At 36.3% G+C, this 14982-nt stretch overlaps 1 protein-coding gene across 2 annotated transcripts in view; it reads left to right on the forward strand.

Annotated features, from left to right (window-relative positions):
* The window catches only part of LOC102218264 (semaphorin-4B-like), a 56119-nt gene that overhangs the window by 18030 nt on the left and 23107 nt on the right, over window positions 1-14982 (forward strand). For both annotated transcript variants that reach the window (XM_023352181.1, XM_014468492.2), the window contains exon 2: window positions 13479-13852. In XM_023352181.1, the coding sequence (XP_023207949.1) occupies window positions 13735-13852 (118 nt within the window). In that variant the 5' untranslated portion in view covers window positions 13479-13734. The remainder of the gene's footprint in view (window positions 1-13478; window positions 13853-14982) is intronic.

Consider the following 14982-nt stretch of genomic DNA (forward strand, 5'->3'; position numbering starts at 1 on the left):
GTATTGAAGATGTGATATATTAAGACACGGCGCACAAGACATCCTTTGGCCTCTTTCAGCACTTTTTGTGTACAGTGTAGCATGGCTGCAGGGCTTATATCAGTATGCATCTCTGCTTTCCTTCTGGCTGCTATCCACTAAATTGTGTACAGTGTAAGAAACAGTCAGAGATGTGCTGGCCAGACCTCCAGACATCTGCACAGGAAGAAGCTGCTCGGCATGCAGGTGAAGTTTAACATCACAGGAAGTAACACTGGTCATGTGTTGTCTCTGATAAGACCAGCTGGGGTCAGCGGGGTCTCACCGACTGTGGAGAGAGAAAAAAATGGTTCCAAGGAACACAGTGATGAAGATAAATTACCCATAGCTATGTTTCTCTCTAGTTTTTTTTTTCTTAACTATTACACAAATATTTAACTCTTCCTTATAAAAGAATAATGTTCTTGATGCAGAAAATTCTCCTGCATTGCTTTGAAATTCAAGTATACCAATTTATTCTGCGGTCAAACCATAGACCCCCTATCCTGTTTGTAAATAATGAGATGAATTTCTGGCTTCATGCAAATGTCAGAGATAAATCTGCAAAGCACTCTCTTGGGCTTTATGGAAATGGAGCCTTGAGAAAGATAAACACAGTGGATGTTTGTTAATAAGAGACTTGAATGCTTGAATATTTGTAACCACTTCTCCGCATATCACGACTAATGTCATCAATTATAAACAACATTTTTTCAATGTTTTGAATAAGATGGAAATAAGCTTCCACTTGTGTATTTTTTCTTTTTCACTTTAAGTCACAGAATAGTGGCCCAATTTCCAATCACAGATTTTGTGAAACTTTGACTTTATTATAGATATTTCTTGTCCTGTTTCAATCCCTATTTATTTCTATTAGTTTCAGAGACAAAGTTGCATCATGAGTGTTAAAGAAAGAGCTGTTAGCATTGCACATTTACTACAAACAACAAAATGATTACAGAGTTGACCTTTCAAGCCATTTTTACTATCTTATATCAGTTTTTAGAGCACTGGTTAGCACAGTTAGCATTACAGATGTCCCTGAGTGTTTGTACCATGCAGAAGATGTAGATTCTTACCTTAGCTGTGAGATTTCCAAAGGGCTTTCAGCACTTCCTAATCTGGGATGATGTGTGACAGAACTGGACTTCAAAAGAATAAAAAAGAACAACTTTGCTGTAATATCAACCAGCTTTTTGCTTTCTACTGACGTCTATCCTGTTTGAGTTAAGTACCAGACAAGAAATCCGTCTTTAGAAAATACATTTTCTTTTTATAAAGGTTTCTCACAGCTTCTTTGCATTCTTCAGCTTCATTTTTAAACACCTTACTGATAATGAAAATAGCCAAGCAAGTCTTCTTCACTCATTAACAATTTTCATTCCAAGTGTATGCAGCATTCTCTAATATCAAAAAAATGCTTGATTTTTAGTCTTAACCAGGTCACGGAGGTCAAATGTAAAAGTCAGCTCTAATTGCAATCAGTAGCAATTTTTTATTTATTTTTTTTTTTTTGTGCAGTTCTGGTAACTGATATTTCATAATCTGGCACTTTATTTGTCATTTTCATTCCAGCTTGCAGTTACCTAACCAGTCCGCACTTGTAAAATGGATAAAATGAGAGAAGGTGTTGAAATATGTGCTTCATGCTCTGGTATTAAAGTGCGGGGGCTCAGCTTTCTTGTGACACTTCATTTCAACTTCATCTCTCCATGGCATCAAGGCCCACATGCAGGCATCCATCTTGAGTGGCCTGGGACACTGTTTGGACATGTCAGGACTCTGATTTTATTTGGTGCAAACACAGATGAGGGTTTCTCTCTAAGACACAGAGGTACATTCATTGAGGTTCCTTCGGTTCAGAAACCAGTGTTAAACAGTGTTACACTTCCTCTGGATTTATAGGGAATTAAGTCATTTACATCATGTGCACAGTTGTTAGCAATATGTGTGACTGCTCAAATCTGTACTGTACCTGCAGCCGAGAACTTTGAACTCTATCATCTGATATGTTTCTAATCCTCTTATTATGCTTGTCTGGTTAAATACTGCAGTCAGTCAGCCATTAAATCATCCAGCAAAGAGGTCAGTGAGGCCTATAATTCTGCTGTCCAGGCCTCTAATTATAGCATCATATATTTGCAATGTAAATATGAACAAGTGATTCAGTGCTACTATAAATAACAACTTCCAAAAAATGTGTGATTCCAACAAATTCAACTTTGCATCACAATAAAACTTTCAGAAGAGAGGAGCGATATTAAACTTGTATAACTTCCAGAACAAAGTGAAGTGAATTCATAAAATGTGATTTTGTCTGCTTATCTTGTATTGCATTTGTCTCTAAAGTTGAAACTTCTGGGAAATACATCAGTTGCAATGATTACAAGACCAGTGAGATTTGCTACCTGACATTCTCAGTAACCCAACTAATTGCTCTTAGCAATAAGGTAATTACTGTTTCTCTGAACAGCAACCTGTTGCGCAGAGGAGCTATTTAGAATTGTGTGTCAGAAAGAACGCAAGAAATTATCCTTATTGTGTAAGTCACTAAGTATATGGGCCATTAACAATTAAAAGTTGGGCATTTCTACTTCAGAGTAAATACTGAATGCATATTGATACCATGTCCTTTAATAAATCATGCAGCTCTAGCAAAAAACATTTTGTTGTATTTTTTTTTATCACAAATTGAAAGTCTTGTAGTAAGAATGGTAGGTGTATGGTTTTAAATTGTCTTTCAAAATAGTGATTCTTGAAAAAAACTTTTTTCAAAAGATTTTGTGCTTGATCCAAACCTTAATATTATCTCTAGCATTTGCTCGAGACTCGAGCATATGAGTGACATGAGCTCATTTGCCTTTCACTGGGCAGATGTGTTGCACCCACAGGTCAAAATTGGTCGTCTAGGATGCTCAAAGTTAATAACTGGAATTCAACCCAAACATCACTGTTCTAAAGAAATCCTAAAGTGTCTTGGATAACTGGGATAGCAAGGGTTGAGTGACTGCTGAGGAATGTGCAGCCGCCTATTGATCTTTACTAAGTGAGGTCACTTCATGTGGGGGGCAGCTGCCCACTTTCAGACATCTCATAATAGGGTCAGACTGACCCCCACAAAGATATTCTAATGTGGTCAATATGCCAACCAAAGAGGTCAAAGACAGAAAAAACCTGACTAGAGTAATGTTAAACTTTTGAGATAATGTGTAATTTTTCCTTTTTGCAAATGCACTAAAGAAATGATTATCCATTTACAATTTGTTTAGCAACAGCATACTTCAAGTTGTTGACTTCTCTGGTTCTCTTGCTGTTATCTCAGTTCTGCATACCATTCGCAACTCTCAAAAACAAACTGTCTCTTGGCTTAATCCAAGAGAAATTCTTAAAGGTTAAGAATTTCAAGACGCTTTCTAGCTAAACCCATCGTGCATCTGTTTGAGCTGAGGGCATCATAAATCAAAATTATACTATAAACAGTTCCCACATGTATAATTTTAGATAGTGCGCCATAAATGATTGAAGACTGAACATGAACCTTGTTACATGGGCCTGAATGAACAGGCAATTCCGTGATGTAATACTGATCGTTTCTCAGAAATCTTCTTTGGACATGTCAATGTTTTATTATTTTTTCATTTTTTGCATTATCTTCATTGATAGCACAACACATCAACACAATCAAAGCTAATTTTGAGCAATTTTTTCCTTGCCATTATCCTTTTCAGAGGAGACAAATTTGGAGTGACTATTTCCTTCTTCTCTGTTGAACAAGATGTTTAAGTTTGTAGAACCTTGAAGAGCATGTCTTTTAGTGGTTTGAGACAATCTCAATACAAAACTCTAGAGTTTTGTTGAAGGCTTGTCTCTGGACCATGTGGAGAAATGTCCATTCTGAGCCCTTTATCGGCCTCACACAGCGACGGATGCGCGCAGCTCTTTGCCCAGTGGCCTATAGCCTGAGCTTCTGTTTAAGCCTCTAAGCTACTGGAATGCGTGCAGCTTCTTGCAGCCGACATCAAGGGGGAGCAGCCACGTCGCTTTGTTTACAGCTTTTCCATGGATGCCACACCAGCCGAATCAATTTCAGTGAGCATAAATGTGTCGGAGCCTTGTCTGTTGATTGAATGCTCCATGAATTTGTAAGGGCAAAAGAAAAAAAGAGTCGCTCATTTTCTCTAGTCAATTTGTCTATAACTGACGGTTATCTAGTCTAAAATTTCAATGAGGTTTTGCTGTTTGTTTTAATTTACTGTGCAGTATTTTTATTTCCATTAAGTCCTCTGATTGACAAAATACACAAACTTAATAGTGACAAAAAAATTCATAATAAGATATGAAGTGACCAAACAAGATGGCAGGAAATGAGGTGGAATGTCAAAAAATGTAAGCTTAAAGAGATAGTTTGGACTTTTAAAGTCAGGTTTGGTAAAATGTTGCTATCTTGTCCAGTATCAGCTGCAAAGCTCTAGATTTAGCTGATGAGAATCCAGCTAATGGCTAGTCTGAAAGGAGACCATATTAATATGAACCTCTATCATTTTCAAACAACTTTAACTTCAAAAACATCACAATGGTCAATGCAAACAATAATTAATGAACATTTAAACTGTCCATACAGTTGTGCTGGATGCCGATTTGCACACAAGGCAGTTATTACAGAGGAAATGGTATGCTATCACTTATGGTATCGTCCTCTGTGAAACACACAACTGAGAAATGGACATCTAAAGTGTTTCCAGTCACAGTAACCCTTCCCTTAAATTGGTATAAAAATGTTGGCTTTGGTGTTGCTTTACTTTATAAGGCACTTACTTTTATCTGCTGGCACACCGACTCAAACCTACATTTACAATGTAAAGGTTACTGGCTTCTTTGTAATAATGGCTCTGCATAAATGATGGCATTTAAAAGGTTCATAAAGTAGTGTTTGCATGAATCGCTATGGTGTTTCTGAAACTTAAAGTTGCTTTAAGATGAAATAAGTCTCCTGTAGTCCTGGAATCTCCCTACCTAGCGTCAGCTTCCTAGATTTATATTAAATCAAAACTCCAGCAATATATTAACTTTTAGTGTAATCACACTAAAAATCTGAGCCATACCTTTAACAGTGCATTTTAAAACTCATTTTTCAGAAGAGTTAACATTGATCTTTGATGCTGTACAGGAAATATGCCTCCATATTTGACATGAAAAGATGCAAAAAGTACTGGAAGAAGAAGACAAACACCTGATTAAGCACATAGTTAGCTATGTCTAACATTTGTGTAATATTTGTAAATTATGAAACTCAGAACCTTGATGTATTTCAGTTTTTATTTGTATAGCTGAGATCAAAATGAGCAATTTGGATTAATAGAAAATCAAAGCCACTAATTCACTGCAGCAGATTCAAACAGTTTTTCATAAACATTTTCTTTTTTTTTTTTTTAAATGAACAGAAACATTTCAAATGAGACTGAATGTTTCAACAGGTCTGACCTACTTACCAGCAGCCAGGTCTGAAACTCTGAAAAGGCTCTTCACCTGACTCTGGCAGCAGTCAGGAACTCTCATAAAAACACAAGCCCCAGATATTTTTTTTATCTATTTTTTTCAGCTTCTCCTTATTAGACTGGACTGCATATGGGCATACTTTCTATCGAATGCAGCATAGAGTTCTTATTTCATCTGTTTGTTTGCAAGCAGTCACATTTATTAGAAAACATCTTGGACTATATTATATTCTTTTCCAACCCTGTGAAAAACAGACAGTAGTTTTTCTACAGTGCACTTTGGTTCCTCAGTAAATCTGTCAATGTAATTGTTTAGTTACAATGGTTAAATAAGGTAGAGAATGCCGCCAGGCCATCCTCTGCTATTCATTAGCAATATCTATTTAAGAACTGAAAAGGCTGCAATGTAAGCAGCCTGACCAACTGTCAGCATATCACATAGCACAGATAAAAATTCTAAAGGATCTTCCTTTTGAATTTTTTCAGTGTAACATGACACCCCAGATGGTTCACAGACGTAACTACTGAATGTTGCATGAAGAAAGATTTTTAACTTTAGACAACATAAGGAGTTTGATGCAAAATATCTTATTGAACCTAAAAATGTCAAATGATCGCAAAGTACTTCAAAGAAATGTTTAGATTAGTAAAAAAGAAAATAGCACTGATTAATGCTTAGTGAATAAAATGCAGTAATGTGAAACTTAGTTGTCCTCTCAGCATTAGAGCATGAAAGGTGTCGTAGACGTATGAATGCTAACTTTCCCAGAACAGGGTGTGACTACAGTAGAAAAGACTTTGGAAAAGAAATAGGCCATTTCAGCAAGATCAACAGTGCAGGCTCCTTCCTCAAAGTGGATCAACTTACACTGATTTAAAAAAAAGAAAAGCTGAAAGGGGCACAGAGAAAGAAAAAGAAGCTTTCGCCTTCACTTTCATGCTCCAGAGTTTATTAATGACAACATTTTGGCAATTTTAAGCCAGGTTAAGCTCTGTCAGATGTGTTTTGACGGGAGATTTGGCTGAATTGCCTGAAAAAGTTAAGTACAAAACCGTGAGAGGCTCGTTGTATCTTTTTTGTGAGATTAGACACTTTCAGGTAATTTCTGCCTTGTAAAAGTATTTATAAATCCTGGACCTTTCCACATCTTGTCCAATTGCAACAACCTTCAATCAGTTTGGTTTTTCTACATTTTTGCCCTTTCTTTTGGTAATTTTTTGATTGCGTTCCCCACAGCACCATCGTATTTTATTATGGGAATGATGCCTTCAGGGGGTTATGTAGTGTTAGTTTTCTGCACTTGAAAGACCAAAACACGTTTATGCTCATCCAAACTGGGGACTTTCTTCCAGATCTTTACTCTATTGCTTATCTAGTAGTAACATATAAACTGGACATCATATGACTTTCTTTCAACAACAGTGTTTCATGCTTGGTCTAAATGTAGGATTTTTATCTGTGAAAAGTTCTCTATAAATAAAAGTTGTTGAGCTCTACTTTTTGTTATCCTGGCCATTGCCTTCCTATGCATTTCCACTCTATTCTAATCTCCCTTTAGTCTGAAATTTCTCCCATTAAACTTGATTTCTCCAGCTGAAATTGAACTGAGCCAATCGCCAAACAGAAGCAGAAGTTGTGAACGATGATGTTGATTTTCACTTCAACAGAGTCCACGCCTCCAGCAAGAAATTGTTTTTCAATAGATGAGACTCCAGACCCTCTGTATGAAGAAAAGCATAGAACAAGGAGGCTGGATTTTAACAGGTCAACTTTGTGTTTGTGTATCATGCAAAATTCTAATAAAATACATTGGAATTTGTAGGTGATACTTGACAAAATGTAGAAAAGTTCAAGCGGCATGATTACCATTACAGGGTGCTATGGGACATAGGATTTTTGCTTGGAAACCTTTAGTAAAGACTACTTTGGTCCTTTTCTTTGCTTTTCTTCATCCTTCCCTTTTCATGATTAAGATTTTTCTTTCTGTCACGGAGCTCGTGCTGCTCTTCTTTCACAGACTGGCATTAATAGCTGTGGCAGACCCAGCGACAGACCTCGGAGCTTCACTGCTTGACATTTCATCAGCGAGACTTGTCTGCAGTCTGTGCATGTGTTATGGAAATTGGTGCAGAGGGGAAATTGAATGAAATCGAATATCTTTTCAGACATTTGAACTTTTGAAGGATGATTTAAGCACTTGTGTTAACTTTTTAAAGACAGAACTAATGATATGTTCTCAGTCACTTTCACAGCATATATTCCACTAATCAGCCAATGCATTCCTGTCTTATTTTAGCTTCATATACGATATTTAGAAAAATCAGCACTTTTGATAAAAATGACTGTTTCTGACCTGGTGCCTTTCCATACAGGAAGCAAGTTTGATTCATTGAACTCCACTGGCACTTGAGTTCAAAATGTCCCTTATCTTTGTTCAATAGTTTAATAAGATTTTAATTAGGCAATTAAAAGTCTTTGGAGTAGCATATAGTCATAATTACTGCTGTATGCTTCACTCTGAGATGAACGGGCCATTAATTATTCTGAACAGGGTCTGGGGATTGCACGTAAAATGGGTCAATCAAGAAGAACTTTTTTTTTTTTTAAGTAGTCATCTGATCAGAGATACAGACATTTTCTTTTAACACTAACTAGAAGCAGAATGATGCTGCAGCAGCAGCTGTTTTTGATCTACTGTTCTCTAGATCTAAACTAATGACTCACAACTGAGACCAGATATTGAAAACAAAATGCAATGTTTGTTACAATTCCAGTTGTTTATAATGTTTAATAATTGCTCTGATTAAAGCTTTAGAAAAATGCTTTTTTCTTTTGTTTCCTGACAAATCTGCCTTCATTAAATGGCATGTTCTCCTATCTTTCCCCTTTTGAAGGGTGAAATTGAGTGTCCATCTCCTCAGTGTTTCAGCAACTAAATTTAAGAATATTTTTGCAAATAAATTCACAAAAATGTTCAAAGTCTGAAAAAGGTTTCTAGATGATATAATAATCATCTTGTTTCCTTGGTATTTTTCTTTTAAATTTATTTTTCAACCTATCGCCATAAAACCTAATCGTTTGCAGATTTTCACACAATACTGCATAAAATCCCAAATAAATCCATTGAAGTTTGGAATGGAGTGGTTTGAAAAATATGTGATGTTTTTTGATGTTTGCATCGTTCACTATAATTGCAGATGTTTGTATGTGTATGTATAAGATTTTTATGAAGCAGCACAGTGAGTAAGTTAACTCATCATCTCCTTAGTGAAAAATTTGAGGAAGAACCACTCCAGGCTCACCGCTTGAACGTTACTGGAGCAATGTGGGGATACACAAAAATGTGATCATAATTCATCACAAGTATTGTGTGTCAGATCTGTGTTGTGGAAGTGTTATCAATTGTTACTCACAAACAAATATCATTAGAACTGATTAAGTGTGTTGAAGCAATAGTTGGACAGCTGATACTTTGCACAATTTTATCATAATAGTGATTCCACACAGCTCACCTGATAAATCAGACACTCTGTGCAGTCAGACATGCTCTTCTATTTAAATCTCTCCAGGCAGATGACACTCTCCATATCTCACATCTGCTTTATGTCACAACGGACTGTTTTTAGTGATGCGGAGCAGTTTGGGGGTGGGTTGGGGGTTTGCAGTTAGAATCATAGGCTGAAGGTCACACGTGGAAACATGTAACCTGAGGTGATCCGTGTTCATCTGCATACAGGTGGCTTTTTGACACGCATGGCATGCCAAGAGGTCACGTTTGTGATTCGGCACTATTCCAGACGACGTGTTGAGCACTGACCCAAGCTGTTCTACTGAAATAGTAAATGGTAATGGTTCCACCACCTGTTTCAGCTGCGCTGCTATTTATACCATTCACACTCATAGAAGCGAAGCTGTCATGGAGAAGCTTTTTCTGTATATATATACATATATATATATATATACAACAGGAAATGATTGACATAGTTCTGGGAAACTCCCAGTTTAGTTCAATATAAAAGTCTTTTCTTCTTTTCCCTGTTGTGAAATGTTTTGACAAAGTGGCAAAAACATAACCTTCAAATGGTTTTTTGCACTATAATATATCTTTGTTAGAAGTGTTTATACCAGTTTAACATCACAAGCAGCTATTTCTGTTTCCTCCTCACTCTACTGTGACAGATTTGCATATTTTAGGTGGTTCTTATTGCCATTTCAGCTCCACGTGTTAATGAATCAGTGCTTTTCTTGTGATAAATTCTCACCCAGTTTCCTGCAGAACATTCCTCTGTCTGAGTCAACAGTTTCTCTCTCTAATCAGCCATGTTCACTTTAAGGAGAACTCTTGCTTCCACTGTCATATGATAGTCTAGTTAGGAGAAACCAGACCAATGGATTAGTGAGACATAGGGTTCAGACATGGTTTGGATGGCAAAACTCTATACTTTTACAAACTGGGGGCTCTGGGATTTATAGACTTTTTATTGAATATTTAAAGAGTTTAGAGGTTCCAGCAGTACAAGTTCCGTCTGAATTTATGGTAGATGTTTTTACTGCGGTAAGGTGTAAATTTTAAAGACCATAGTGGACAAACCTATGGATAGATTTGATTAATTTATGTATTATTTAAATATGTATATTAGCAGGACAGAACTCATTAAGATAAAAAAATTGTTTTGCAAAAACATCTTGTCAAAACCGGCAGTACCACAAAAAATAGTTTCAGCTTGTAAGACATGTTTGTGTGGCATTTAGTAAACAAGAAACTGGATGAACAAATGGATGGTGAATAGACAGATAAAAGAAAAGATGAATACAGAGCTGAATGATGCAAAAGATATATTATATTCCATACTCCTTCAGACAAAAAAAATAAACCATAGCATATTGCAAATCAACAGCTTACTGAGATTTTATAAATTTTATAAATCGTAAAATGCTTAAAAGTTGGGGAAGTCCTTCATATTCAATGTGAAAGTCTGACAAATGAAAAAAAGTATGTCAAACGGATAAGTCTAATGTGTTGCTGAAGGCTGTACAGAGAGGAATATACGAGCACTGTAGGAGGAGATGGTAGACAGAGAGTTTGGAGAGCATCATCCAGAGCGGGAGCACACTATCATGTCTGTGTAGAGGGTGAAAGGGATGATTCAGTTTATGCATCATGCAGGCGAGAGCAGTGAAGTGCAGAGTTGCATGTAGATTTCACTGCTGTCTGAGGCGTCCTTGTTCTCATACCCTCCAACTTTCTCTACATTCTTCGGTCAGATTCCTGCTGGTTTCCTTTGCTGACTGATACACAAACCAAGAATTAATGATGTTTCCCAGGTTTTCAATATGACTCTGCTGCATAAATAAGCATTTTCTTCTTTCCTTTACAGTCTTTCCTGCTTTCCAAACAACCTCCGCCACGCTCAGATTCAGACTGCTCCATTTATAACAAGCAGCCGAGTGCTTATTGACTAAAATTCTGGATCTCCATGACAGAAACCAGGAATAGACTCCCTCACTATGGTCTGCCATTGATTTCCACAGCTCACATGAAACTGAATCTCCATTTGGTTGCGTCTGAGGAGCTTCTTGTGGCAGGTGTAATGGAGCATTTGAGGTTGTAACTGGGATGTCCGTACTAAGGTTTTCCTTTACGCCTCAGTGTGTTCAGTAGACTTACATCAGTGAATTACCCTTTAACTCTATTACTGGTATAATAGATAGCTGTTGGCTTTATTGGTGAGAAGATTAAGTTTTTTATTTATTTATTTTTTTTTTACAATGTCAGTGGAGATATTAAAGAGGAAAATGAAAATTAATTAATATAATCTCTGTTGATTTTTACAAATTAACTGGATTTAATATATAAGCTTTCTTTTCTGGCATCAAAGCTGAAGTTTGATAAACAGTTGCTCATTGTCTTTAAACTTTATAAAAAGATTTTTAAGTAAGACTTTCAATACAGAGATTTCAAAGTTATTTATTTTTGCTTTAAACTGACTTACTAGCACTAATGACACAAGGAAGGCCATTGTTTATTAGTATTCAGTTATTTAAATTACTGACCTCAGTAACACAGAGCAAGGTCACATTTCCAGATGACTTTTAACTCCTGTTAGACGTTGTAAAAAAAAATTTCAATAACTAATGGTACGAGACATTTATACAAAAAAGAGGCATTTTCAATGTTTGGCATATATTTCTTCCTGTATAAGTTTGGTTGTGTTTTGAACTTTTATCAACAGACTTTTAGTGATGCATGTGCTACACTTGTCTTGGCTGTGTCATTTAAGCCAACTGGCAGCAGTGGTCTACAAGGGTAAAATAATTTTATTTGTGATATATTTCATTGTGGGTCAAGGTAAATGGTTTGCTGACAAAACTTACAATGAAAGTTGCTTTCAAAACATTGCATGATGCCTTTACATTCTTTTTCTTAATTTCTTTTTTCATTTTTTCCCAAACACAACTGTTTTAATTTACTAAATCCAGAGCTGTTCTTAACTTAAACCAATTAAAATATCCCATCTAATTTTTTTTTTAAAACCAACATAAACATCAGTCAGATTTTATATTACTTTTTATTCTTCCTTTTACATTTGCCAAATTAGTGTTTTCAATTGCTCAGAAGCAGCCACTTGTTTCTGTTTTTTGGGGTTTAAGATTCCACTGCATTCCTTTTCCCCTAAGTGTCTAGATGTTCCTGCACTGTCATGTAAAGTTTGCAAGGGGATGAATGCAGAAACATATTCTCTTCTGGTTGCAGTCTGGTTGCAAGTGGGCTTTGGATTCAACATTGCAGAGTGACTATCCCATGTCTATTACACTTACTGCAATTACTTTCCTAAACATAAGGCGATGGAGAGAGTAATTCAGTGATACAGCAAGGTTACCAGCAGAAGAATAGTGTTTACAAAAAGCAGTTTGTAGAGCAATGAATCTGAACCTGTAGCACAAGTACCACAGGTGATAGGTTGCCTTCAAGAGTACTCAGAAGTAATTTTGGCATTAGATTTGGAAGGTGGGTATGAATGGATTAAGTGTGATATAAAACTACTAAACAGCAGCAGCTTAAAAGATCAGTTGCTCAAGCACATTAATTGTTGCTTTATCAGAAATCTCTCAGTAGAAAATTGCTTTGAAGAAGGTTATAAGACCTTGCGGACGACGGTAAACCAACAACAATTGCAGGTGGCTGCTTATACTGTGTTCAAGTTACCTCTGAAGTTGTAACTTGCATCTGGAAATGAGATCAAATTCAATTTAACTGAGTTCTAGTTCCAAATGCAATAGCCTGTGGGATTTGCTCCTTTATCTAGTCAATAACTAGGGAGACTACAGTTTACAATAACAATGTATTTCCCTGCACATCGTACTTTCAAACACACAATACTACGAAGCATTCATGTTTCCGGAGGTTTTATTGTGGTACAAATTACCAAAAGCGGAAACTAAAAAAATAAATCATCCTACTGTACTACTTACTCAAAATGCCTTTCAGTGCAATTTATCATGGAAAACTTGTGGTATTTGTCATAAAACACTCAAGACTCTCTGACATGTAAATAAAAGAAGACATAATCTTCTGAGCATCTAATAAGTATATGCAGTGCATTACTCTAATCAACACAACTACAAAGATGCTAAATATTCTCTAAGGATCACAACTAAATCTAAACTTCTCTAAAATGAGCACAAACTCATTTCAGAATTCAAACAACATTATTAACTTCTAGAATTTTATGCAATAAAATAGTGCCACAATCACAGAGCTTACCACACAGGGAACATTGTATTCAACTACAATAGTTCAAATATCCTGATTAAAAAGGATATTTTGCTTCACAGTAAGCAAAGTGGTTTGATAAATGCCTGATCAGCTGTTAAATAATTAATTATAGTAGGAAATGACATGTGCAAATTAGCTCATACAACATACTAACACAATGTTGTGTTTTTTTTCTTTTTCTTCAAAGGTATCTGTTGAGACCCTGCAGTTCGGTGTTTCCATAGAAGAGGTTTTCTCCTGTGCTCTCAGGTCAACGATTGTAATATCAAACAACAAGGAGTTTTCTCTCTTCCCAACATTTCACCAGATTTCCATCTGAAGCACCTGGAGCTGCAAGAGAAGAGGCTGTGAAAGGAGATAAACAGAAACAGGCACACTTCATGAATTCCCCCAAAACCTAAAAGAGACAAATAGTACAAGTTGGCTGGTGGACCAGCGGTGGCATGTGGACGATGAGTATGGCTTGGCTGTGTCTCCCAGCCTACACTGTCCTACTTCTTGGTTTCCTTCATCTGGCTGTCACAGAAAATGATGTCACTCCACGTCTCAGCTTTCCCTACAGTAAGTCCCTTCTTTAAATAACTATGACATTTATAAAGGGTTTTATTTATTTTTTTACTTCTTACTGACACTAGCGACAATTAGTTGAATAGATCAGACAGGAAATGGCAGAAGAAAGAGAAGAAAGACATGCAGCACAGGATCCAGATTCGGGAATCGAACCCCTGGTTTGCATTCGATAAGTGTCTCCTACACAGGGACTACACCACCAATAGATTTTCTATCACCAGTTTCTCCCACCTTTTAACTTCTCTAGATTTATTATAGGTCTCATTTTCTCATCTTTTATTAATTGGTAGGTTTGTGGTTGTTCTGCATCATCCCTTCAATGAAACACAGGTTGCCTCTCCCAACTAATCAGAGTAGTAGGACTTCATTTATATATGTCAAGAAAGGGGGCTGAGTACTACTGAGCACCTCACCTTTTAGATTTTCAAAACATTTTATTTAACAGCTGTGTATGATACATTCTAATGGGATAGCACATGCAAATTCTATTGAAATACAGTGAAAATTGTGGTTGTGACATGACAAAATGTGAAAAAGTTCATGAGGCATGGATGCTTTTGCAAGGAATGCATTTCGAATCATAATAGCGCCTTATGCAAGCTGCAGATGCCTGAGGCTCCAGATGTGGTTGTATCAGATCCTTTTATGTGAACTGCAACATTTGGCCAAATGTCAATCAATTGTCAAATAAAAAATGAATGGAGAAAAAAAAACTTTACAGACCTGTTGATTTTGGTAGCATTTAACTGCAAGTAAGAGTTGGTTCTGCTGAGTTTCTGTGGGTCAAACATATTTACATACAGGCCTGTGGTTGTTGTAACTTGCTTCACAAATTCACTCAGGCCTTGGGTGTTACTGATTTTATCAAAAATGTATCTTTTCATGCCTACGCTTGCAAAACTGACTTGAAACTTTGAAACATGTTGAATATTCCTGTCAGCTTTCACTGAAAATATATCTTATTTGAACTCACCCAAGGCAAGTCTATGCAAGTTTATTTATAGTTCACATTTTAGACACAAGGCAATTCAGGGTATTGTACATAATGAAAATATATGTAAAAAATTACATTGCTGAAGGATAATAAAAGAAAGTAAAGAATGGACTACAGAATACAATTG

Source organism: Xiphophorus maculatus, chromosome 2 (genome assembly GCF_002775205.1).
Source record: "Xiphophorus maculatus strain JP 163 A chromosome 2, X_maculatus-5.0-male, whole genome shotgun sequence".
NCBI lineage: Eukaryota > Metazoa > Chordata > Actinopteri > Cyprinodontiformes > Poeciliidae > Xiphophorus > Xiphophorus maculatus.